Consider the following 26851-nt stretch of genomic DNA (forward strand, 5'->3'; position numbering starts at 1 on the left):
CTTCATTACCATTTCCGGGAGAACTAACGTCTCCCCACACGCTCTAGTCAACTAAGGGGTGGCGGATTAAATACTTTGATTTCTGTTTCTCTGAACCTGGAGCTGGCCAGCGAGGTGTGTATCAGACAAAGGCATACCTGGAACGGAGTCACATGAGGATCTCACCAGCAGCCTTTGTGCCTGGCCACCATCTCCCACCACTGGTACTTCTCTGTCCAGAGAAACCTCGTGCCCTCTTCCCCTCTGATTTTCTCCCCTCAAGTTTGCATCTTACATCATTTGAGTGTTTAAGTGTAATTTCAAAGTTATCGTTGAAATTATTAAGCTTGAGAAAGAAATGTACTGGGAAGACAGCCGTTGGCAGAAAGCACCTCTAAGGCTGGTGGGTGAAGGAGCACAGGGCCACTCCCCCATCCTCCTGTGGAACTCCTAGGTGCTGGGCAGGGGGTGCGGGTGGCTGCACCTCAGGGGAGGCAGGTGAAATGACCCCAAGAGCTCAACACCCCATCTATAGCCCAGGGCTCTGACAAGGTGCCAGCACCTCTACAGGGCTGGTCAGGGCCTGGCCCATATGGGAGGCTTGGCTCCTGTCAATCAAAGCACCTCACGCAGGCCTTCCTCACGAAGGCCTATGCTTCTAGGCAGACAAGGTCTGGGCAAGGTCCGAGGAAAGCACTTAGAACAACCCTGCAGTGAGTAGGTATTCTGGTTCATTTTATGCAGGGCCCAGACATGTGAGCAAACATTATTCTGGGTTTCTCTGAGAGTGTTTTTGATGCTGTTAACATCTAAATTGGTGGACTCTGAGTAAAGCAGACTGCCTTCCACAACATGGGTGGGCCTCATCCAATCAGTTGAAGGCCTGACTAGAACAAAAAGACCAACCCTCCCTCAAGTAAGACAGAATTCTCCAGCAGATGACCTTCAGTCTCGAACAGGGGCTTTGGTCCCTTCTGGGTGTCCAGCCTGCTGGCCCACCTGCAGCTTTGGGACTTCTCGGCCTCCATCATCATGTGAGCCAATTCCTTAGAACAGATCTCTTTCTATATGTGTGTGTGCATGTGCTATTGGTTCTGCTTCTGTGGAGAACCCTGGTACAGTAAGGGTAGGAGGAAGGGCTCACTCTGCCAATCCCAAAGTGTTTGAAAGCGTCTTCAGGCAGGAATAGCTGAAGTCTAGAGGGCAAGCTCTTCACACAAACTGCACGCCTCTCCCCTGAGGTCCCAGAGGGCCTTACACACCCCACATCTACACCTGAGGGCAAGTCTTAACTTTCCCCACCACTCACATGGATCCCGCTTCTCTGTCCCCATCTCAGTGGGAAAGGCACCCATGTCCATCCAGGCCAGGAGCCTGGACATCAGCACCTACCTCCTTCTCCCTGCGTGTTCCTGGTCCTGCCAAATGTATTTGTCCTGATAGTTCTTCAGTCTGTCTACTCCCTTACTGCAGGCTTTCGTATCTCTCTCTGCTGGATGCACGAAATGCCTCTTCCTAGGCTCCACCCCAAGCCATCCCCCATGGTGACACTGGGTGATCTTTGTAAACATCAGACTGTTTAAAACCCCAAAATTTTGCCTACAGTAGAAAGCTCATACCCCTTAACCTGATGTTCAAGGTCCAGCCCTGGCTTGGCGAGACATAGCTTTTGCTGCTTTCTCCCCACCTTGAACTTCATATTTGAGGAAATAGCAATTGGCTTGTGACTCCTGTTTACTGGCTTTACAGCCTAACCCTTGGCCTAAAAGAACCTTTCCCTCCCTCTTTGCCTACCCCATTTCTACTCACCACTGTATACGCGGAATGAATGACACCTCCTCCAGGAGGCCTCCCTGGTTCTGTCCATTACAGACCAGATGCACTCTGCCTGGTGCTCTCCACCCTGGTTTGCATGTGCCTCCGCCATGAGCTCCCCAAGGGCAGGGGCCACATCACACTCCTCTTGAGTCCCCAGCCCCTAAACCAGGCCTGGCACACAGTAGGTGCTCAGTAGTGTTTGCTGAAAAAATAAAATGCTGAGTTGTTGAAACCTGCCAAGTCATGAACTACCCAGATATAAGAATCACAGATTTTTCTAAGAAATCCTGAAACATAAGGGTGACACTAGGTCCACGTCATGTTGAGGTCAGGACCACCATTTCACTCGCCCCAGGAATAAGAACAAACAGATGGAATGGAGTGCAGGGCACACCTTGGTGGGTTTGTGTTCCTCTGTAATGTTGCCTAGAGAAGCCCTTTCCCTAATCACACCTGCTCTGAACCCCTTCTCCAGGGCTGCCATCTCGGGCTGTCCCACAGGCTCCTGCTCCACTCAGAGCCCAGCTTGGGTGCCCCCTGGGGGGCTGATTCCATGAGGAGCAGGCCTGGCCAGTGTCTTGGCCCCAAGTCCACCCTGCCCACTGGCTCCCCTGAGGCGAGCACACAGTTCCCAGCCCATCCTGACCAAGGCCCAGACTGGGCAGTGGGCCCTGTGAGGTCTCTTTCCTTTGTTATTAGGACAGTCATCACATATACAGAAGGAGCGGCATAGCAGAAGGAGCAAAGACAACAAAGGAACAAAAGTTTTCAAGAAACATCGCCATGCTTTAGATGAGTCAAGAGTGGCTACCAGCCAGGTGACCATCGGCTACGTGTGCAAAAAAAATTTCCTTCAGAACAAAAGTGTGAATGCAGGCACAATCCGCCAAGTTGTTGAACAACAGTCATTGAGTGCTTTAAAAATCATATGGTTTCCGAGGCTTGTTGTTTAAAATTACTTATAAAAATCATTATGGGTATAAGAGATGTGGCAGAGCAGTAGGAGCAAAGACAGTATTTCAAATTTAAAATAAAAAGTCAGATGTGAGTTTGAATTGCTGCTCCCCTTGCCACCAGCACCACCAGCTGGGTGGCCTCGGGTAAGCCACTAACCCTCTCTGAGCCTCGGTTTCCTCCTTTGTCAAGAGGGATAATAATAGTCCTCATCCTGAGAGCTGCGGCAGGACTGATGAGAGAAAGTACCTGGCATGTAGCATGGCGTTTTGACGTTAGATATACCCTGCTCTCCGTTCCATCCAATCTCTAGTCTCTTAAAAAGGGTGAGAAGTATAAAATCACAATAATTAGCTGCAAATTTTAGTGATTAGAATCGCAGCCAACTGAGTCCCTATGGAGCTGAACTCAAAGGACACTTACAGGGGCCCTTGCTTTGAGTTATTTCTTCCCCAGACTTCTAGATGGCACGTTCCAGGTGCATCTGGTTTCCTGCCAACTGTTTCTCTAAATTAGCGTGTGGGTTCCTGCTGGCAGAGAAGCCTCATTTCCCAGTGGTGGGCTTTACCTCCCTTTTCTATAGATCCCCCTTTTCATCAGGTCCTCTCAATACTCACAACTGTTTGCCTTGAGAGAAACAAAATCATTTGAAATGGAAAGTCTGTTCCTTTAAAACTGTTAGGAGGGTGTTTAGTGAGACAAGACTGGCGCCAAACAAGATCTTCATGCTACTAAAATTTGGAAGGGGGTGGGGGTGAGGGTGGGGACCCTCGCGAGAAGGAACAGGAGGAGCAACTGGGAAATGTGGGCATGTCCCTTCCCCTGGGCACCAAGCTCGCCTGGCCCATGTTTCACCTGGTGACCAGTGGGCACTTCCTTTCTGTGTGACGTGCTCATGGCGGTAGTCTCGCACATAGCCACATGCAGACGGTCACTGGGGTTTAAAGACAGAATGTGTGTGAATACAATTCACTTCATTAAAATGACTGGATGTGCCAAGGCTTGATGTCTGTGGAACCTCTACATTCTACTCATGTCCCTTTAGGGGACGATCATTTTCAGGCCTATGTTGTCTGATACGTCACACCCGGAAAGTCTGAGCGGAAGGAATGACGTTGGTAACAAATACTTAGCAAAGTGGCATTAAGTCTCTCCATCTGCTGCTGCCCTTTGCCTCCCATGCCTGGTTATTCCAGTTCTACTCATTCTCTAAGGTTCAGGTCAAGTTCTCTTTCCTCAGGGGGGTCCCTCCCAATGGCTGCAGTGGCCACTGGTGAGTGGTGAGAGAGGACGGCAGATCCCAGTACTCGTGCTGTCGTTTACCAGCTCAGTAACCGGGCAAATTTTTTGGCGTCTCTTTGCCCCTAAGTAAAATGCCAGTTGGGAGAATTACTTGAGATAATGCCCAAAAGCATCAAGTATGGGCTTGGAACCTGGCAGACCTCAATGAATGGTGGTCATTATCATGTTGGTGCCCCACCCCGAAGGCCATCCCCTTTCCTGCTGTGCGTGGTTTTACCCCACGGGGGCCGCTGGCTGTCTCAAGGGTCTAATCTACGTCTACCTCCCAAGAGGCCAGATCTGTTGCCTTCTTGGCCTTTTTTGGGGCAACAGGCCTCAGCTCTCATGCATTCTTTGCTTATTGATTGACCATTCTTTGCTTATTGATTGACCATTCTTTGCTTATTATTTCCGATTGGAATGTAGAATCAACAGTCGAGGCCTCCAACTTGCCCCAGCCATGTCACTGGCACATTTACATGGCCCATTATTAAGGGCATCGTCGCTCCCACACGCTATGACACTTGGGAGTTTCCTTCTGCTTCAGTTGCAGCCCAGGCACGCTTCCTGGGGGCACACACTCGCCACGGTGATAAAGGCACGGGAAGCCTGACCTTCGGGTAGGTCACCTCAGTCCACGGCGACCCTACCTGCAATCTCTGGATACACCAGCAAAGGCAGGCGCAGTCTCCCAGGGGTGGCTGGGAACAACTGGGACATTTGTTTGGGGTCAGCACTGGATTCACGCTGGACAAAAAGGATGCAGTTCCTGGAGAATTGCCAAGTTGGGCAGATGCACGCTTTTGAACAAACTCAGTCAAGATTATGCAGGATCTGTTGAAATTCAAGTGCGTCGAGGAAATTAACTGCATGACTTCATCATTTACCCTCTGCCATTTTTGATAACGACATTTCAGACAATCATTTGGACAGCTTTGCACGGAGGGGTCCCTGTGCTCACCCCTAGGCCGTGAGTACCACGACTTCTCCTTCTCAGATTCTCTGATTTGTCTCTAGATTGTTGGGGGTTCGTCTTTCCGTAGTTTCCCCCCCAGATGGTTGATTACCTGAGCCCTTGCCTACCAGTCCTTTCTGTTGTTCCCACACCTGGATCACATTCGATGAGTGTAGAATTCTTGGGTCATAATCTTATCACCTACAACTCTACAGATGTTCTTCATTGTCTTCTTGCTTTTTAATGTTGCAGAAAAGGCTAAGGCCAGAGGGTTTTTTTGTTGTTGTTCCTTCACAGCAAATCAGATTTTTTTTTTCTCTCTGCATAAATACTTCAATATATTTTTAAAAAGTTTTTGAAACCCTGAACTTTTAGCAGTCATACTTGGATTTATTTTTCGAATTCTTCTGTTCAGGGCAATAAAAGAAAAAATTTTTTTTCTTCACCCGTGTCCATTTGATTTGCTCTGGGGTTTTTAAGGCAACCAATCATCAGTATGAAAAATCTTATGTCTCTGTCCTACATATCTATTATTATCTTCTCACATTATTATTACTGTTTTTAAAAACTTTTCTCTCTCTTTTTTCTATTTATTTTGGGAGAGGTTTTCAAGTCTGTTCTCCCTACTGGAGAATCATTGTTTGAGTTCTGCATTGTTAATCTTGCCCTTTCTGGCTTAAAGTACAGAAGGCACTTCAGCTATTGTATTCCAGATTCCTTATAGTCTTTCCTCACCTCCTCCGGCTCCCATTTCATTGTTAGCTATGGCTTGGCCAATTTATAATCCCATTTTTCGTTTCGTATTGAGTTCATGTTTTCTTGACTTGAGTGGAACACACTTGCTGTCTACTGTGTTTCTGTTTCTTATAATAATTTTGTCCAAGAACACACTATTTCTCTGCGTCTTGAGTGTGGTACTCCCCTCTTCCTGTGTTGTAGAAGCCAACTTCTCTTTTATTCTTGGTCAGACAGGTCTATTCTGGCTTCACCTCCATTTACTCTCAGCCCGGGTAAGACTGTCCAGACTGTGGAAGGATGGGTAACGCCATGGTCACTGCTACAAAATGTCACCACTGGTGGTGGGGGGTGGGGTTAATGGTCATAACTTCCCTGTAACCAGCACTTATGCTAAACAGTTGAGAGACACCCTTGAAAGTCTGGAGTGTGGGGTAAATAGAACTAACAAGCTCACTCTGAATAATCGGGACTGTATGTTGCTGTTCCTTCTCCACCAAACCCACTGTGACCCCGGTATCCCCTTGCGAAACAAACCTCTTCCTCACTCTGGTCTAGTCCTTCCTCTGCAGCTTTGCAAAGACATCTTTTTTAGTGACCCTTTCCAGACCATCATCCCCATGAAGAAAGCTTCAGCTATCAGACCCACCATTCCCTCAGGCACCTCTCATCTAGGGTTCCCGAAAACAGTGGGCAGGCTCGGGTGGGGAGAAGTTTAAAATCTCAGCTACAGAGCTCATGCAGAGCTCAGTTTAAGTAAAAGACTCTGCAACACCCCCATTAAAAACAAAAGACCTTAGCTTTGTTATAGCTCAATGGAAACATGAGTCACTGGGTGACCCATCAGAGAGGGAGGGAGAAGGAAGGGAGGGAGGGAGGGAGGGGGAGGGGAGGGGAGGGGAGGGGAGGGGAAGGGGGAGGGGGAGGGGGAGAGGGAGGGGAGAGGGAGAGGGAGAAAGAACATGGGTAGTGAGCGGGCCGGCCAGGGCGCAGAGAGGCACAGTTCAGCCAATCAAAGTGGGTGAGGGTAATACTAAAAGACAAGCAGTGGGTGAGGAAACAACAGTTCCCCAAGAAAGACAAGTAAACAGACATCCTATCAGGTCACTGGATGAGCCCTTCCTCCCAGCTACAAAGAGAAAGGCACCACTCAGACCCCCTGCTTATAAGTGGACGATGGAGTTCATTGTTTCTGGAGATCTTAATTACCTGCAAGCAAAGCAATTTTACTACTTCCATTTAGAGGAGCTTTTTGAAACTAGTTTCACTCCAATTACCTTCATTAATGAGTGATCAAAATGCATCAAAGCAGAAGTGAACACAACAAGAAGAAAGGCCGAGGGCCAGGCTCATGAGGACGAGGAGCTCCCACCCAGTGGTGGAGAAGCTCTGTCTCCCTCATTGGCTTGGAGGACTCTCTGTGTTCTGGACCTGGTTCCCCATGGCACCTGGCACAGGACTGGCCACACGTTCACCCACAGTAAGGAACCACGGGGCATCCTGGCCCCAGGACACTGCAGATGGGTGGGTCTCAGCTTTCTGAAGCTCCATCCCTTGGCTCTCCTGGCTGAGGGCTCAAATCTGCAGGCTGAGTGCGGGATTGTTCGGTGTGGGCTTGTTACCAGGCATTTAGTGAGCTTGCTCTGCTGGGGATGCTTACCCACGCAGACACTGCTGGTGGAGGTTAGCAGTCACCTACCTCTCCCTGGGTCGCTGGGTGGGCCTGCCTCCGACTCCCGATTTATTTCAGTTAATTTGACACAGTAGTAAGTGTTCCTCCCTCTCTTTGCATTAAAAGACCCCAAACACACTTACTTCACCGTCCAAAAAAGCAGGCAGAGAGGCTGGGCAGCCATGCCCTCTGCAGGGCCTGGGAGAAAGGGAGGGGGGGTGGAGAGCCAAGAACAGGCTGACCCCAGGCCTCTGCCCAACTCCTGCACCCACTGTCCCCCCAGTCACTGGCCCCTTTAACTGCTCAAATCACCACCAGGCAACAGAAGAACATGAAAGGGATTTCACGTGTACAAAAGAGCAGGTGAGTCCTTTCCTTTAGCCTGTTAGTAAGCAAAAAACACTTTTAGGCAGGGACCAGAGTAAACATATTTGAGTTGTGGCTGGTCTGACAGCTGCTGAGTTTGTTGCACAGATAATTAGATAATCTGCGTGAGCACAGAGACTCAATATGCAGTGTCATTTAGCGGCTGCTACACGGGGGCCTTGATCTTAATTGAAGGTGCAATAGGGGAGAACCTAAAGAAGTCCCAAATCAACTTCTTGCTCCAGTAATTAAACATTTGACTCCTGACCACCATCCAAAGTCTCCCAAGTGTTGGCCATGGGCTCCATGAAACGGTTCTCAGCAGCCTGAGCCAAGGGCACCTGTTGTCTCTATGCAGGGCCTTCCTCAAGCAGCCTCCTGGGGGGAACTTTGGGGGACAGGAGGCTCCAAGTCACCCCCTCCCCTGCTTCCTTCTGCCCCCTTCCTTCCTGTGTTCCCTCTGTACATTCGATGGCCCCCACTACCGAGATTCCACCATGTCCTTTGAGAAGGTCCCCCTTATGAATCCATCACTTCTAATCTATTGCATTGGAGGGTCTCTAACTAGGGCTTCCCGTGCTCTCATTTGGGGACCGCTGACAGACTGCATATAACCTATTTAGTACATAAGCATCAATTCGTGCATTCATTTAAAAAATGAATGGAACATCTCCAATGAGCTAGGAATGGAAAGACGTCACATTTCCCCACTGGTAAGAACACCCAGTGTGGGGGGAAGATAGGCAAGCTGATAAAAAGTTAGAACAGAAGGGGGACCCTCCTCTTGGTAGCAGTTCTGATAGAACCTCGGTCAGCGTGGGGCTCACAGAGGAAATGCCCTGGGCCCTGCGGGTTTATTGTAAGTAAAGAAGGAACCTAGAGATGCTTGGCATCGAGCTCCTGGACAGGTTGCCTCTTCCAGCCATGGCAGACCCTCCCAACTCCTCAGGTGGAGGTGACAAGGGTGGCCTCCTCAAGACCATCCCTTGATGGCCATGGTGGAATCATTAGAAAGACGGGATAGCACAGTGGCTAAGCATCTGGGTTTCCACGGGCTGACGAGGCCCCACGTGGGTGATCTGTGCCTCTCAGACTCTTCTTCTCTCTGCTCTAGCACCCCGGGCCTCCTTGCTGGTCCCCAAACATGCCAGGTGAGCTCTACCCAGGTGCTATTCCTTCTGCTGGGAAGCTCTTCCCGCAGATATGCAAATGCCTCGCTCCCCCACCCCCCAGCCTCCTTCAGGTCTTTTCTTAAGTCACTTCTCATATTAGAAGCTTTCACTAACCCCTTTCCCGACTTAATTCCTTTCCATGGCACTTGTTGCTATCTAACACACTTTATCTCTTGTTTACTGTCTCTCCCACAAGATGGCATGCGTCACGAGGGCAGGGATCCTGCCCATTTTGTGCACGGCTGTATCTCCAGTACCCAGAACAGACCTGACCCATTGGGGGCATGCGTTTGCTGAATGAATGGATGGAAGGGTTCAGGCAGGGGAGTAGCGTGGCCATAGTTACATCTTGGAAAGCTCAGTCTTAACGCCATGTGGAAGGTGGGCTTGAACTGACCAGGAGCTAGGAGGCTAGCTTGGGGTCACAGAGGTCGTCCAAGTGAGAGATGGTGGTGGGGTGGAGGTATGTGGTAGCAGAAGACAAAGAGAAGAGGGAAATAATGAAGAAATCATAAAGAAGTAACTTGGCAACGTTGCTGCTCTCACTGAGACAGACAGTGTGTAAGGAAGAAAAGATATCAGGGGCAGAGGGAACAGGAGATGGAGAGTTCATTTGGGACACACTGGATCTGAAGTGCCCGTGGGCCTTTGGGGGAGGGGCTGTGAAGGCAGCTGGCGACATGGACAGGTCAAGGTGAAGATACAGTTGGGTCATATTTGCACCTGAGGCATGGCTGGAACCATGAGAGGGGTGGAATGGAAAAGAAGAGAGCCAAGGAGGGTCCCTGAGACAATCCATGTGTAAAACCATCTACTGGTGAGTACTAGAAGTCAGACAGAGATACACAAATACTGTATGATTTCACTAATATGTGGCATCTAAAAAAACAAAACAAATGAACAAACAAAACAAAAACAGACACATAGAAACAGAGAACAAATTTATAATTGCCAGATGGGGTAAAGGGAGGTGTGAAAATGGTGCAGGGGAATCAGAAGTACAAACTTTCATATATAAAATAAATAAGCCACAGAGATGTTGTGGGCAGCACAGGGAACACAGTCAATAACACTGTCATGACCGCATGGGGACAGATGGTTATACCAGGCTTCGCATGGTGATCACTTTGTAAGGTATAGAAATGTCAAATCACTATGTTGTACACCTGAACCTAATGCAACATTGTATGCCAACTATATGTTAATAAAAAATACAAAGCTACTAGGGAAGGAAGGGCCTGTGGAGTCAGTGGAGTGGGGGCTGGACCGTGGAAGCCACGGGAGTGGGCTGCAGGAAGATTGACAGGTGCCGCTGCAGGAGGGCTGCAATAAGACCAGGCCTGGAAAGTACCCCCGGGACTTGGCATTTAGAAGGATACGATGATCTTAATGGGGACAGGAGCCAGCCGCAGACCCTGGCGGGCAGCGTGCAGGGGTAGCTGGGGAAGTGAAGGCAGCCCGGGCAGGTAACGCTTTGGGTGCCTGAGAGAGAAGAGAAGGGGAGAGATGAAATGGTACCTAGAGGGCTGCTGGGACAAAGCCGCTTCTTTAGGATGAGAGAACTTGCATCTGTCAGCAGCTGAGGTGATTGAGGAGCGCAGAGCAGGAGGGGTTGGAAATAAGAAGGAGGAGGTGCCAGGAAAGAATAGGAAACATCACGGGGGGTGGGGGGGGTGGGGGGGGGTGCGGGTTTCCATAGCGAAATCAATGCAGTGCGAGACTTTCTCAGCTCAATAACTTATTAGCAATTTTTAATTACTGGAATGTAATTAGTTCGTCCCAAGTACAGCAGTTCTGTGAAGCACACCACACGTGCTGACTGATAACATTCTTGCACGTTTGCAGGGTGCTCACATCAAGACATTTTCTTGCACAAAACCTGGAGAAAATACCCAAAGAACACACATGTTTGTTTTAAGTCCTGTTTCTTGATCCTGGAAACAGATACTACAAATGGGATGACTGAGCGCCAAGGGCTGCTTCGCTGCGGGGGGGCTGCTGGTGAGCTTTCAGTTCCCCCAGCTGTTTGCATAGATGTCGGTGGAACCCATGGGCGAGGCTGCAAGACAGGAGCCAGTCCATGAAGATTCCCACTGGTGCTTGAGGTCTTGGGGCTGTCTCTGGCTACAGCAGCCCCCACATGGTGGCCCAGGGAGTGGGGGTGCTGGGGACCTCTCAATTCCATGAGGTGTGGCCTGGCATCCTTATTATACGGGTATCCAGGTCCCACACAGCTCTGGCCCCCAGTGGATATTCAATAATGTTTATGAAGCTGGGTGGCTTGGTGAAAAATAACCAGACCCTCTTCTGTGGAGCTCACAATGAAGGCCAGAAAGGGTGCTGGGCGCAGAGAGATTCCTTTGTAAGGGCTGAGGGAGGAGTAGGGGCCCCTGGACAGAACATGAGTGGGTCAGGAGTGGAAAGTGCAATGGGAAGAAATTGAAAACAGGAAAAAGGGTTTGGAGAGAAAGTGGAGGCCAGTGCTAAGAAGGCAGACCAGGTGGAAGGAGGGCTGGTCCAGGAAGCTCTGCTGGTTTGTCCCCAGGCTCTTCGGCAGCCTCTGGGCGAGCCTGAGTTTCCTACTTTTTCCTTCGAGGGGAGAGAGTGGCCTGGTGTTCTGATGTCTGGAGGCTCTGTGAGTTTGGGATGACTGCAGCAGCTTTCCTGGAGAAGCCCCCAGCTGGGCTCCTTGCTGACCTGGAGAGCAGGGAGGCCCCAGCTCAGCACACATGAAGACTTTCCCACTGACTATGGCTCCTGAGCCCTCCCTCCACACCAGGAATCTCCTGGGGAAAAGGATAAAGCCATTGCATCTGCTGTGAACAGGCCTTGCTGGACAAGCAGCCCCAAAGCTGTGGGTGTTTATGAAGGGTGGGTTGCACTGGCAGAGCTCAGAGTGTGCTCTGGGCCTTAAGGTACCTGTCTGGGAAACGGGACAGTTGGACCAGCTTATTTTACACCCAGTCGGCTGGAGTTCATGCTGCCCGCTGGGCACCTAGGCCTTTCTCAGTTCACCCGCTTGTCTGCATTTCCCTCCAGCTGTATCCTCCCTTTTATGGTCTGTATTCTAATCACCTGCTCTTCCCAGGATCTGCAGCACTTCCTGCGTGCCCCTCAGATGCCCTCGCTTACCCTTTGGGGATGCGCCTCGAGTGTCTCTTCTGCATCCCCTTCCCTGGATACCCCCTTTCTCATCCCCCGGCAGACAATCCCTCCCTCAGGCTCAGCTGACAGCTCCCGACAGCCTGTCACGTATCCCAGAAACCTCCTCTAGATCTGGAATCAGGAGCTCTTGGTTCTCCTTCTGCTTCTCTATTAACTTGCTGGGTGAACTTGGATTACTTGTTACATCACTTATCAAAAAGCAAGGCAGATTGAGACGGTGACTTAAGATTTGATCACTTGGAGGTCAAATTCTAGTCATTTGTTAAACAAACATGGAGGCCTCGTTCACTGGGGCACCCCCCACCCCAACATCTTAGCCCGCATACAGCATTGTCATGTGTGGGCATGGGTCTAACAGCCTCTTGCATCTGCCCCTTCAGGTAATGTGCCCTGATGTTTGCAATGACATCACCATCAAGCTGAGTGCTCTTGATACCACTTAGAGAACAGTGCTCAGTACGAGCTCACAACACCCTATGAGGTAAGCCCGATTATTGTTCCCATTTTACAGATGAGGTCAATGAGGTGCACAGAGCTTACGTGTCTCATCCAAGGAAGTGTGGTATGGTGCCCTTGAGCCTGTGCTCCACTGCCCCCTTAGCCTGGACCTCCCCTGATGCTCCCTCAGGCCGTGGCACATCCCTGTTGGAGGAGCCCAGTCCCCTGTGATGCCTGCCACCATCAGGGCCTGTGCCAGGAGCTCACACTCCTTGGACGCTGAGTCTCCAGCTGAGGTGGGCCGGCTGACACAGCTGGAGACGTGAGTATCCTCCCTGGCAGGGCAGAAAAGACTTCCAGAAGTGTGGGAATGCCCTGGAGGTGTGGGGCTTAAAGTAACAACAAAGAAACAATAAGAAGAAAAGAAAAAAGAAATCTCTTTGGCAGCAAGATCTATCTGCTTTGCTAACTTACAAGAAAAGGTTGGGTTTTTATTCCTGTGTTTAGTAACACTTAAAACAAAAAGATTTGTTAGTGAACCTATCGTATAGTTAATTTTTTCTGGTCTGATTCCATGAGCCTGAGAACTCCCCTCTGAAGTAGCAAAGTGCACCAACAAAGAGCATGCAGGACGAGAACGCTCAGGTCCGTTTAGAACTGATCCCGTATCAGTCTCCTTTCTTCCATCATTTCACGGTTTGTTTGGAAAACTGCCCAACTATGACATTATATCATCTGGGATAATACAACCCTGGTGTGGCGAGTGATTGCTGAAAGGCAATTTGTCTTCTCGAACAGCACAGGAGATAAAGCATGAACTCAAAACCGAGTCAGAAAAATAATTTTAAAAATGCCAACTGGTACACAAATAGGAACCCATGTCACAAGACACTTTAACACACAAGCTCTGTAAGAAGTGAAAGTTACAGCAAATGCCACCCACTATCTTGATATTCTCTGGAGATATTTGGTGCTAAGGACAATTGTGACTCTAATTTTGCCACAAGGAGAAAGGGCTACAACATCTCACATCCCCCTCACCCCTGATTTTTGGCGAGAGATCCTGCTTGGGATTTCAGGAGAGCTGGTGTTAAGGCAGCCAACGCAAGCTGAAGCAATGCTTTTGAGTTAGTTTTGATTTTCTCCCATGCTAATGATCCCTAAATGATGTTATATTTCATTCGGAGCGTTCACAAGGAATCCCATTGCCATGGCAACTGGAATGTGATACCAGAAGTTCTCTTGTAAATGGGGCCGAGAATGCTGCCTCTCCTCCCTTGCAGAGTGGTGAGGCCATGTGTCCCCGCAGGTTGTGCTCAGATCTGTCCCCCTGCTCAGCACACTCCGGCCCCATAGGATGGTCCTAATAAGTGACTTCTGGGGGCAGGAAAGGTAAAACCCCAGAGAATGAAGTCATAATTTCTCTTTCTCAGGTCTGGTAGGACTAGAGAATGGAACATGGATGATTTCATTATTTTTATTTGCGTGGAAAAAGAGGTGTTTTTAAGTTTCTTGTATCAATAAGTCCCTGGAAATGTGGGACAGAAGGCAAATGATTATCAAGGAGCTCAAGACGGCATCAGATATTTTGCTGCCATCTTGGGAATGGGGAGTGCGAAAGTGGTCCTTTACACGCTTGCTTCCAACCCGTCGCCCCCAAACCCAGCCTCTCTGTCAATCCATTTCCTCCGGCTCCGGTCTCCGTGTTGGAGCCATGGTTCTGATGAAGGTGGAGACGGGTCACCCAAAGCCCCCTCCTTAGGGCCGGCCTGCCTCCCTCGCCCTCAAACCCCGGGCATCCCCTGGGGGAAGGCTATAGGAAGAAAGGCAGGTGGCTCTCTTACTGGCCAGAGACTGGAGCTGTCCCTGAGCATGATGCTGTGAAGGCTTCTCCATGGGGCCCAGATCCACAGGGCCAGGAAGCGGGAGCCCTGGCTCTCAGCGGTGTCTCCAGGACAGCATCAGGCCTGACGCTGAGTGCTTTCCGCCCCTACTTTCCATCTACCATGAAACCATCTGGGCCCAGAAATGTCACCCGAGACTGCTGGGCAGAGCCCCTGTCCCAGCCTCTGGGTTCCCTTCACAGTTTATGCATCTTGCTGCTCTGGGCCTGAGGCCACATGGATTAGATTCATGATGGCGACCGGTGTCGTTAATACCAACATGTGTAATGCACCTGGCACATGCTCAGTGGTTTCTGTCAGCGCATCATGTAGGTCTCTCCACAGAGCAGGTCGGTGCTGCCGAAAGCCCCATTCTGAGGAAAAGGCCCAGAAAAGTGTAATCATGCACCCAAAGCCACACAGCTGGGAAGTGGCAGAGCCGGGCTGCAACCTCTGGGAGCCTTACAAGTACCGCTATCCCCTGAAAAAGGAGCTTCAGGACAGTGGCCCTGCCACACCATGTGGGTGTGGGTTCACAAAATCGGTGAAAACCTCAATGAATCAGAAGGATTTGGTGGACAAACTCAATCAGCATGAAGCAGAACCCACTCCGCTTGCCCCCACCCCATCGTCTCTCCGGCTCTGCCCCATCCCTCACAGGGTTGTGTGGCGGCAGTTTTTCCCTCGTGTAAAATGAGAAATGCTGTTTGAATAACCGATGGTGAGGGAGGCTGTGCACACTCTGATGCAGAAATAAAAACCTTCAGAAAGATGCGATTTGGGGGATATTGGAAACTGGAGAACGGAACATCAGTCTATAAAACTCCACACAGCCAATAAAGCTGGAGCAACCGGTCAAGTATTTTAGTGCTCACGGCTGCTGAGGAATCGGTAGACATGCGGCCGGGCAGTGCTTGCGGACCGGGGCCATTTATCCTGGGCTCATCATGGTCTCATTTCTATAACGCGTCTCATGATTTCTGAAGCACCTCAGCATTAGCATCCTAAGCACAGCCATGAAAGTGTCCAAGACTGTTCTCGTCAGAGGGTCAACTTGACTCTCCAGGGCCCTGAGGGCTCCAGGGCTCCCCGTTGCCACGGCTCATGGGTGAGGGTGGGAAGGCGGCCCTTTATGGGACTGCAGGTGGCAGGGGCAGAGGCAGCAGGAGGCCACCAGACCTGTGCGCCACCGCTGAGAACGCTCCCTGTCACGTCATCCTGGGCTCGGAGCCCTGCCGCTCTGCCGACTCAGAAGCCAGTGTTGCAGGCCCTGGTGGGGCTCCATCCCGAGCCGTCTCTTCCGCTCCCTGCACCACCACACGCGGGCTCTGCCACCCTCAATGTCCCACATGCTGCTTCTGCCTTCTCACATTTCCCTGCTTATTCACGTGTGACTATGTGGTTTCAGGATCACAGATGTTTCTATAGGCTGTGGCACGTCAGGGCCACATCAACACAGGAATCTGCAGTCTAACTTGCTTGTCACCAAGCATCTGTGAGCCATGAGCATCTGCCTGGTGCAAGGACTGGACCAGGTGCTGACGATGTGTCAGCAGGAAGCACAAGCCCTGCTCCAGATGCTCTAACCCTCTGGTGGGAGCTGCCACCTCTGACCCGACCCCAGCACAGAGCACGGGCCCCTCGGCCCAAGTCCACAGACACCGCCCGATGGCTTTGCAGCACCACCCTGTCTTGCTCGTTGGCCAGGCCAGACGTGGAAAGCTGTTCCATCAGCGGCCACTCCAGACCAGAGTTTGAATGTCTGCCATGCTGGGGACCACTGTGCTGGTGTCCGTCTGGCCACACTGTGCGCAGTGTGGCCCCTGCCCGAGGGGGACACAGAGGTCCTGTCACCACCTTGCCGGAGCCCACCCTACGTGAGTCCTGGGCACCTCCTTGTGGTCTGGTTCCTGCTGGGCACGAGTTCTGCAGTAGCCAGGGCCTCCCTGGGCCTCCCTGGGCTCTGCTCTCTGAGGGCAGGGGGCCTCTGGGGTTGACACAACAGAACCTGAGTCACCAAAATGCCACGTTGTGAAGGTCCAGCCTTCCACTTTCTCTACTTCCTTTACATGTTCAACCTAGAAACGCAGCACGTCCAGGTCATTTGTCAAAAGGGCATTAGAAGAACCATCACAAAAGCCAAAAACAGGGGCACGGAGCCACCTTCCTACCTTTAAGGAAGCAGTCCTTGCTGCGGACGACGACAATCCTCCTCTCCAGTAGGCACGCGGCACGGTGGAGCTCGCAGTGGTTTTCATAAAGCCTCCCGTCGGAGCCGCACACGGGCATGTAGCGGGGCCTGCAGGCCTCCAGGCACCGGCACTCGGGTTGCCCCGTCTCCCTGCTGAGAATGCACCTGCTCCCGCGGCTGCACAGCTTCTTTCCGCAGGACGCCGGTAGCCCATCGCGGCTGGAAAGCCCTGCCGAACACACAGACACAGAGGGTCAGCTGCAGGCACTTGGGTGGGGTCCCAGGCTTCCTCTGTGGCTCTTTCAGGTCATGGTGAGAGAGGCTCCATTGCCTGTGGGGCCGAGGCCTGGGGGCTCTGGGTGCCTGATGGAAGTGGCCGTGAGTGCCAAGAGCTCAGGTTTTACAGCTGGCTGACTCACACCAAATAGCTCAGACATCTGGGAGGCAGGAGGGGTCGGAGGGGGGCACATGGAGGTGGCAAAGCACCAACGGACCCTGCTGACTGAGAGCGGAAGGGCTTTCCCAGTGGCATACAGGGCTTGAGTCAAGGCTCCCATCACTGGCATGCTTTAGGGAGACCTGAGGTGAGGAGGCGCTTCATGCAGGGGATGGGGTGGGGGTCCTCCCCTTCTAAGGAGGAAGTGTGGAGTAAGGGGAGAGTCATATTTTAAGTGTGCAGGATAGGGGAGGGGGCAGCCAAGGGAGGGAGGCCAGAATACGGTTCTCTGGGACACACACGGTCAGTGGTGGCCCTAGCAGCCTTTCTCCACTGCCCAGTCCTTTCCAGCACCACGCTGCAGCCATGGGCAAACAGGCGGAGACCCTGGAAATGGCAACCACCATGTTGCTTTGGGTCTCCTACCTGCCACACATTGCTGGGTGTCACCTGCACCCAACACATGCCTTTAATGATCTCAGGCAGCGGTGCCCAGTGCTTGTACAGCGAAGCGGACAGAAAGGCTGGCAGAGTGGAAAGCCAGCTTACATGAAAGGCAAACAAGCCTCTATCAGCAATGTTACGGTCCATCACAGGATCCCAGAAAACTGACTGATGGCCACGTGGCATTCATGACAGCAGACAGGAAGTTAAGAATTATAAAGGGACATCAAAATACGAATAATTAAAACACAAATGCAGATTTTATGGCCACAGAAGTCTTTGCTTTTAAAGTTTTAATTAAATCTTCGAAATACTCAGCAAAACAGAATGGCCCTAGCAGTCAAGTCCAGACTGAACCCTCAGCCCTAGCTCCTACCTCCCCCATGGGATTAACATGTCTAAGGAAACAACAGAAACAACAACTTCCTCTTCTTGTTTTTGGTTGTCCGCTTTTCATCATTACGGATTTGAAAGGAAACAAATCAGTTATTGGTAGATTAACTGCTTGATTCAATAACTCATTTAAATTCCTCCAGCCTTGGCAAGCTAAGAAATATTGACTTTTTCTTGAATCATAATAAACTAGAAGGTCAAAATATCTCTGAGCACAGTAAGAGTGCAGCTCCTTAGCGAGCGCATGAATCCCCTTTATCCACTCTGCTAATTGTTTGCGTGTCACCGTGAAGGTTCCGTGGCCTTCACTGTGCCCTAGTGCACGTCTTCCCGTCAAGGTTGACAGGCGGAGGGGAGACAAAGGCACCGGGAGGAGGGAGGCTCTGGGCTGGAGGCCCCCTCCCCCCGCGCCCCCATGGTGTTTACAGCCGCTGTGCCACAAGCGTGTTTGATTAGCTTGATTCTCCTGGCTGCTTGGAAAATGGGTTACCCTGGAAAGCACTAGTGGCTACTAGAAGAAACTAACACAGCTCTAAAGATATCTGCTTTTGTTTCTTTCCCAGCACAGTGTTAGGACACAAAGCATTGCCACTGCATCACCGTGTTGGTAAATTTCTGCGTGGGATGGGAAGGGCATCCACTGATAAGCCCCTTTGGATAAACAGCCAGAATTTCTGAGCCTCTGGTTTCCTTTGCTTGGGCTGTGCTGCCCACCCAGACTGCATCTTAACCCCCACCCCCAAATCATCAGCTCCAACTCACCCTGGGTTCCACTTCCTGCCACCTCACATCTGCATGCACCTCTCTGAATCCCCCTGCCCTAAAGTGTCTGTCCCACTCTGGGGCCCCAGCAGACCCCACAGGTGTGGGGCTTTTGTCCTCATGTGGCCCCCGTATGCTCAGGTTTTAGGAAACACAACGGATTTCAAAGCAGATCTCCTTCACTCTGATTTGGCCACTGCTCAAACCCCCGGCTAGAGGCTGGGATGGGGAGGGTGGTGAGGGCCTGGCATTTAGTGACCTTGTGAGGGGTGCATCTCCCCTTGTGTCCTCTAAGGGGGGCAGGAGGGAAGCTCAAAGGATGGCAGCATGAAGGGGAGACACATGTCCATGGAGGTGGGCCTTCCGGGGTCAAAGGGACTAGAATCTGGAGCGGCAGAGCAGGAAGGAGCTTCAGAGACCAGCTAAGCCAGTCTAGGCAGCCAAAGGAAAGCCAGCTCACCATGGACAGAGGAGAGAAGCCCGTCTATCCGACCCTTTCTTCTCTGATTGCACTGAACGCCCCTGGAGAGCAGTGTTACACACGGTGCCTCCAATGCCCACGTTTGATTAGCTTGCAGGTGTGACTGAGGCCTCCTCCATGGCCTGTGCTCTGAATGATCCGTGTTAAGAAAACGTGCCACCCTGTGCTCGTGACAGTTGTCAAGAACACTCAGGTTTTCTCTGACGGGGAAATCAGCGGTCGGCAAACAAATGAATCCTAATTATTTGCAGTTAAGACAAAAGTAGCTTTAAAGCCTGGCACCTGCCCCTCCCCCGTCTATGGACAGCAGCCCTATGACAAACTGAGAACCCCCTGCACAGGGCGGGCCTGGGATCCTGTCCCGGCCATAGAGACGTCAGCAAGTGGTGGCTTGCTCGTTAAACAAGCCCCTGGTCACCACTTCCTCCTTGTTACGAAAACAGGATGAATTCCCCACTCCTACCAGGATGATGATAAAACAGTAATGGGAAAGGTAACCAAGTGAGACCGCCAGCAACTGCCTACGCTATTTATGAGGGTGACCATGATGCATGAAAGAGATATAATGTGCTTAATTTACAGTCATAAAGAAAGTCGTTTACCCACGTTAGAAACTGATCACCATACGAAATAAGCTGCTTTTCACCACTAATTCAATTTACTGAACACGGTCAGAAATGGGAAGTGTTACAGGAAAGCGATGGCGGCGGGAGAAACAAGTCCATTTGTACAGTCGGTGCTAAAGACTCCCTCTGTGACTGAGGTGCGGATCCTCGACTTGAGCGTCACAGACCAGGGATTGCCAACTCAGTGCGCAGGTGGAGCCGGTGGAGGGTCGCCAGGGTCCAAGTCAAAACCGGCGCTCCCAGCAGAGGGACCAGACAGAGAGGGTGGGTCCTCTTCCTTCACCCAGAGCAGGAAGCCTCTGTCACCACTGAACACACCTGAGTACAGACAATTCCCATATTTTGCTTCCAAACTGACTCAGTTTCTGTAACTGGTTCTTTGGCACAGAACAAACCAGCCTCTCAGGGATCATGCCCTGAATGGCACATGAGAGGAAACCCCTTAGCTTTCTGCTTTGGGTTGCTAAGGGCCTGCACACGTGTTTGCCCAGGGCAGCATTCCCGTCTGAGAACTTGTGGTTGGCTTGACTGCTGAGGAGAGCCCCTCCCCGTACACGGCCTTGGGAGGTGCCCACCCTAGATATCAGCCAGCAGACCTGCATCGCTTTCCTCCTGCAGGCCCTCGAACCCTCAGCAAAGGACTGCGGCTAAAATCCCTACTGCCTCGCCCCACCCCGCTATAAGCCACAGTGAGGTGACTGCTTGGCTCTAAGGTGGCTGCACCCTCTGCAGGGCCCAAAGCAGGTCAAGATCAGTGGGACGTGTATGCAGAAGGCACATATAGTGCCAAGAACCAGCTGCCCTGCACGCTGACGGCTTCACAGCTGCCTGCCTCGAACCCCAGCCTGGTACAGCAGCAGTCTCCAGCTTCTGCAGACAGAGGTCCTTGTACAGGAACCAACAGGAACCAAGTCCCGTCAGCAGACAGCTCCCTAACTGTGGATTATATGCTTTATTTTCTGTGCCTCATACCAACCCACCAGGGAGCTGCAGCCTATCCCTGGGTCATGGTCATGCTTTTTGAAAGACCTAAAGCTGAGAACTTGCTTTTGGAAGAGCAGTGTGTGTACAAAGGTGTGCAGATTTGTGGGGTGTGCCATGCAGGAGGTAATGGTCCCAGTACCTCCCCACCTCCAAGACAAGTTATACTCTCAGACATGCCCTAGGTGGTCTGGAGACAGGGTGTCTGGTCAACTTTGACTCTCTCATTGCAGAGAACCCCCAAGTTCCTTGGATATGGCTGCAGAATTTGGGTTTCTGTGAGAGGCAGGCAGAGACCCAGTTCTCCAGCCAGTGTAGTTTCTATGCACTGTGGTGGGTGGTAAGCACGGGGCACTTCGGGAGGGCCTGTCTGCCAGCTCCTATCCACCTATTCATCCAAGTAGTTCTGGAGCCCCTCCTATGTGCCAGACCCTTTGCGAGGTACTAGGGACACAATACAGGATAGGACACTGTCCTCGGATCACTTACAGGGCAGTGCAGGAAGACACAGAAGAGCGTGACCAGGAAAACAAATAAATGACAAACGTGGGCTGTGGTAAATGCCAGGAAGGAAATATTATAAACGGTGATGAGACGGCCAACTCTCAGCTGGAGGCCAGGGCAGCCTTGTCGGGAGATGTGACCTGAGACCTGAAAGTGAGGCGGCAGAACCGCAGGGCAGTGGTGAGCAGAGCAGCCTGGGGCCCTGGAGCCCACATGCAGAGCAAGGGGGCTGCACAGGAAGAGGCCTGGCCTGCAAAGCCGTGCTCTGAGGCACACCTTGCCAGGCAGACCCAGTCTGCCAGGAACCGTGACGGCAGAGGCAGTTGCCAGCTTGCCTCACTGTACCCTTGGGGCAGTGGGGTGGCTGGTTCCCTGGAAGCCTCTGTTAGCCCCCAGGAACGGAGTGTCAGAGGGGGGTCCTGTCTCTACTCCTGGCTGAAAGGCCCTGTCCTCAAGCACTCCCATAGCCCAGAAGGCCCTTGGCACATCCCAGGCCGCTGGTGGGGAGAAGAGCAGACCTCTCGGGCTCTCATCACTGGCCACCTTGGTGGAAAACTCCACATCCTCTGGGTGCCCTGGGGCTGGGGCTGCCCCAGCTCTGCCTCTGCCCTGTACAGTCTCATTCACACTCAAGTGTTGGGAAGAAAATCTGCAGCTCCTCCCAAGAATCCAGCCAGAGGGGGCGATGCTTAAAATAACTGCTGTTTACTGCGGCATGTGAAGGGCCAGGCACCATATATGAGCTCATCTAATCCTCATTTAATCCCCCAACAGCTTTGTGAAGTTCACACACAGGTCTCCTCTGAGGCATGCATGTATGCCCATTTTACAGATTAGGAAATATAAGTCAAGGACTGACTTGTTTGTGGTCAGACAGCAAGTGGGCTGTAGGTGGCAGAGCCTAAATCTGAATCAGTCTCACTCCACATCCCTCAGACTTGGGATCATCTGCTCAGTGGGGGACATGGTCTCTGCCTCAGAACGCACGCCGGGAGGGTCCAGGTGTCCATAGCCTGAGCTTCTCCAACATCGGGATGCATCCAACATAAGCACGCCTGGACTATGGGATCTCTGCCACTCACACACCTCAAGAATGTGCAGCTCGGAGGCCAATTAAGCAACTTCTCTGAGGGCTGGAGGTTTACAATGTGACAGGAGGAAGCTCTGCTTGCATCTTTGAACATCACAGGCCTAAAGCCACTTCTTGTCATGCACGGACACCTGGCCAGCGACCTCCCTCCCTCCCTTATGATGTCTCTCCGCTTCAATGACTCCCCGGCTCCCTCCCCTGCCTTTTTTCCTGAAATTGTTCAGAACCTGATATCCTCTCGGTGACCACAGAGCAGAGCCCAAGCCGAGGCAATTGTGTGCTTCAGGAAAGCAGAATATTGAAAGCAGAATTCTGAAAGTCTAAACCAAATTCTCCAGGTCCCAAAGCTTAACAGAAACATGGTTCCCCATCGCTGGAAGGTGCTGTCACTTGTCACGTGTAGTGCTCACAGGTCCTACACCGAGGTCTGACACACTGGCTTCCAAACAAACCACGAAGTCAGAAATGCCTGGGACGTGGAGAGGGAAGGAAGACCTTTCACCTGTGGGTAGGCTCTCACTCCTGCCTAAGGAGTTTGTATCTAACCAACTCTGCATCAAACCAAAGCACAGATGAGGGTCCTGCATATTGTCCAGTGTCCCTGCGCAGGGCTTTTGGAGGTGGTTATTTCCAGTCATGGATGAATACAGCACGAAAGTGTTCAAAAACTTAAAACCATGACTCTCGCGAGAATATGAAGTATGCGTTAGGATTGACGTGGCTCATTAATGAGGGGCCCCGCGGGAGTGTGAAGCTGCCCGAGGAGAAGTGGAGAAGGTATGAAGGTGGATGAGACGTTTGGTGAGGGACACTGCAGGTCAATGACCTACAGGCAAGAGCACCATAACCTTTGGGTTATTTTTCCACCAGAAAGAAAGAGTTTGCATCTTTAATGGAAACAAATCTACAAGCTAAGCGTAACTGCTTAGTCTGGGCCTTTCATCAGTAGTAAACAGTGTGTTGAACATAAATGCGACCCCTGGCCTGGATCCTTGGGGGGCTCTGTTCACTGATGCCCCAGTGTGACACTGGGGGGACTTGCTACCCTCCCTCTGCCCTATTCCCAAGTTTTGGATAATTTTCCCAATATCACAAAGTGCTGACAGTGACAGATGTCATCTGAGCAGGCTGCCAAGGGCAGTCCTTCCTTCCCCCTCCCTGGGGCATCTCTTTCCTTGGGAGCCCCCAGCTTCACTAAAAGACCCCAGACGGGAGGAAATGAGGCCCAAACCACCGAGCTCAGCTTTGCTGAGACAAAGGAGAGCAATCATATGGGAAAGGGACCTGTGTGCGAGCTGATGACAGCACTGCTGCCCCACCTGCTTCTCCACTGTGGGTGCCGTGTCAGAACTCATCTCGGGGCTCAGGTAAACGCGGCTGGGTTTCCAGTAACACACGTGAAACCTCAGTACTGACCCAGCCTTGTGCTCCTGGCCCTTGTTAGCTTTGTGACCCAGGCAAGTCCCCACCCATTTCCCCCTCTAATTTAAAAATAAGAATAACAATGGTTTGCTGCTTACAGGGTTGTTCTGAGGATTAAATGAGATCATTCATATCAAGAGCTGAGCACACGGTGCTCAATTCAGACGTTCAGAGTTAGCGCTGGGTTGAATAAATAGGATGAAAAGATAGGCCATTCGGTTTTAGGGATGCAAGTGTGGGCTGCTCAGTTGTCAGGAGGGTCGCCTTAATGAAAAGATGAGCAAATGTATATTGACAGTAGCGACTGGTTTGAGGAGGCAGACTCGAAATAGCGCACTACCCAGTATCTCAAGGAACAGCTTCCCTTGCTTCTTCCTCTACATCGGGGATCGGGGATCGGCTTGAGCCAGGTTGACGCTGCCCTGCTTCCAAGTTGAGGGCGTCTGAAATCACACATTCTCAAGAAAAAGGGACCGGAACTGACTCGCAGCCCAAACTCTGCAGGCTGCCCTCGACACCTTGGGGTGCTGTCGGTAGTCACGGGGCTGTTTCAAAGGCAGCCGCAGGTAGATGCCTTAGGCCCACTGACCGTGCTCAGGCCCGGGGGTTTCTCTTCCTTCAGGGAGCCCTTTGCACTGTTAGGCCACCTCCCCCTACACTGTCTGTCTGACAGCGCAGCTGCCTGACTCATTATTTCTAGAGCTTTCTCCCCGAGGCCTCCCACAGGCATACTTCTCCTAAACTAGGCTCCCAGGCCGATGGCCTGGAGGTTTTTCCCTGCTTGCCAGCACTCAGCACTTGTCACTGCCAAGTGGGGAGCCGCTGCTCCCCTGGCTCCTCAGACAGAACAGCAGGCCCCGGGGCAGAGCCTGCAGCAGTCGGACTTCACAGTCACTCAGAGCTCCAGGGCCGCAGAGGTTTCAGAATCAGGACCAGGTTCTACCTCTTAGGTTCAGCGCTCGGCAAAAGGCCTGGCCCACCGCGGGCTGTGGAAGGTGCCAAGTGAAAGAGTGAATCTGATAAAGACACTGCAGAGACCCAAGATGTCAGGCTGGAGGTCTGAGTAATCAGAAATCTGTGGTTTTAAAGACAGACACGGGGACACGCTGAGTAGTAGAAAGAGTAGAGATTGTGGGAAGCATCGGGGTGGGAAACTAGAGACCTGGATTCCACCAAAGCAAGTCTCATAGGTGAGCCTCAGTTTCCTTGTATAGAGATTTCTTGAGATCGAAAAATAACCTCACGCCTGTGAATTTAGGATGTATATAAAAGCCTGTGTTCTAGCTTGCACAGCTTCTGGCTATAATAAAATGACAATAATCTCTTCTGTTCCTTTTTACCTCTATTTGCCCTATCAAGTTATCTCAGCTGGCTTCTGAAGGGTTATTTCAGAGACCTTCTTGGGAAGAACAGCTGCATAAAAATGTGAAGCACATTAGGATTTTTTGCCTTTGGGAAAGCGGATTTTACAAAATGGTTTTGTTTTAAAGCACTTCCTCCAAATACATTCCTATCCCCAAGTTCCTATTCTTTGCCTAAAGCCTCTTCAGTTTGCATCTGTCTTATTCTTTGTCCCCAGAGCCCTCATTTTTCCTCTTTGTACCAAGCTCCCTTGTCACTCTCTCTAGCTCCTGGGGTTTCCTGCGTCGTGGAGCTGAGGGGGCCAGATGTTGTGTTCTGTATGGGTCTTCACTCTTTCGCTGATACCTCATTAGGTGGGTTCTTCCCTGCTTCCCCACCAACTAATGATTCAAGGTCGTGATGACACCTCAGGATGCCTCCAGTTATTTCAAAGGTTATTGCGGAGACACTCAGCATGAGGCACTTGGTGTCCCCCCTACGTTATACTCTAGACTTATGAGCAGCGAGGGGGCGCTGCATTCTTCCAGGGCCCCTCACCTGCTGTACCAGTGCTACCTCTAGGTCAGAGGTGTCCAAACTGCGGCCCGCGGGCCAACTGTGGCCCATGATCCATTGTTAATTGGCCCGCAGCAAATTCCAAAAATATATTTAGTTTACTTAAATAAACCAGGTGAGGCAACACGTACTTCACCTCGAGTGAGTGGCCCGGCTGTTTGTGTATTTTACCACATATGACCCTCGGTGAAAAATGTTGAAAAAGGTTTGGACACCCCTGCTCTAGGTCATCGCCTTGCCTGGTAGATCACATGTCATAGATGTGTTTCACAACCAGAGAGAATAAATAACAGGCTCTTCTCCTTGATTAGTCTTTAAAGAAAAAAAATGGAACTCAATTACAATATCTAATATCAGCACAGAGAAATTTATTATTTTCTAATCAGAAGGGTATCAATTTCTTTTCTCAAAGATCTACCCTTTTCTCTCAGTGAGATTAGCAGCCATAAATATATGTACTGGAAAACATCAAACCAAAGTTTTGTCACAGTATCAAATAGATACTTTCATTTCTTCTCTTCTATTCTCAGGTCCTGCCCTCTGGCTCACCTGAGTCAAGAAGCTGCTGAGGCCTCTGACAGGTGGGCCTAAGGCTCAGGGGAAGCTGGGTTTCTTGGCTAAATAGATGGGCTGGGTCTGCTCTACCCCTAAGACCAGGAGAGCACATACTGGCCAGAGAGTAGGAGGCTTTCTCCAAGTGTTTCCACAGGGACCTGACCCTCAGGGTCAGCTGTGCCCCTCTCGGGCACTATTTGTGGGACCACTACTGCCTGAAGGTACTGCAGTGTCTGCACGTGTGCCTCAGTGAGCAGCCAGTGGAGAATAAGCACCCACACGAGGGGGTCCAGCCTCCAGGCAGGGGAGTAACGAGCAGAATTAGAGCTGAAGGAGAATGATGATACGTCAACAGAGGCCACAAAGTATCAAAACTCCAGAAGTGACAACAGCAAAAAGAGGGTTTTCAAGAAAACCATGAGTGTTGAACCAAAAAGAAAATCAGAGGCATTTAAGGAGAGAACAGTCACTGTTGATACTCAAAATGGTGGCCTCCAAGATCAAGCAGAGGACATATCTCAAAGCCCAGAGCAAAAATAGAAATAAAAAGTCATAAAATACAATAGTTATTCCAAATTAAAACATTAAGGGAAAAGGAAAGGAAGAAAACTCCTTAAATCTGTCATGTTAA

The 26851-nt window shown here is 51.1% G+C and overlaps 1 protein-coding gene across 2 annotated transcripts in view; it reads right to left on the minus strand.

Annotated features, from left to right (window-relative positions):
- FSTL4 (follistatin like 4) overlaps nucleotides 1–26851 on the minus strand; it is a 365366-nt gene that overhangs the window by 173440 nt on the left and 165075 nt on the right. For both annotated transcript variants that reach the window (XM_074313508.1, XM_074313507.1), the window contains exon 4: nucleotides 16590–16838. In XM_074313508.1, the coding sequence (XP_074169609.1) occupies nucleotides 16590–16838 (249 nt within the window). The remainder of the gene's footprint in view (nucleotides 1–16589; nucleotides 16839–26851) is intronic.

The sequence above is a fragment of the Rhinolophus sinicus genome, linkage group LG10, assembly GCF_036562045.2.
Source record: "Rhinolophus sinicus isolate RSC01 linkage group LG10, ASM3656204v1, whole genome shotgun sequence".
NCBI lineage: Eukaryota > Metazoa > Chordata > Mammalia > Chiroptera > Rhinolophidae > Rhinolophus > Rhinolophus sinicus.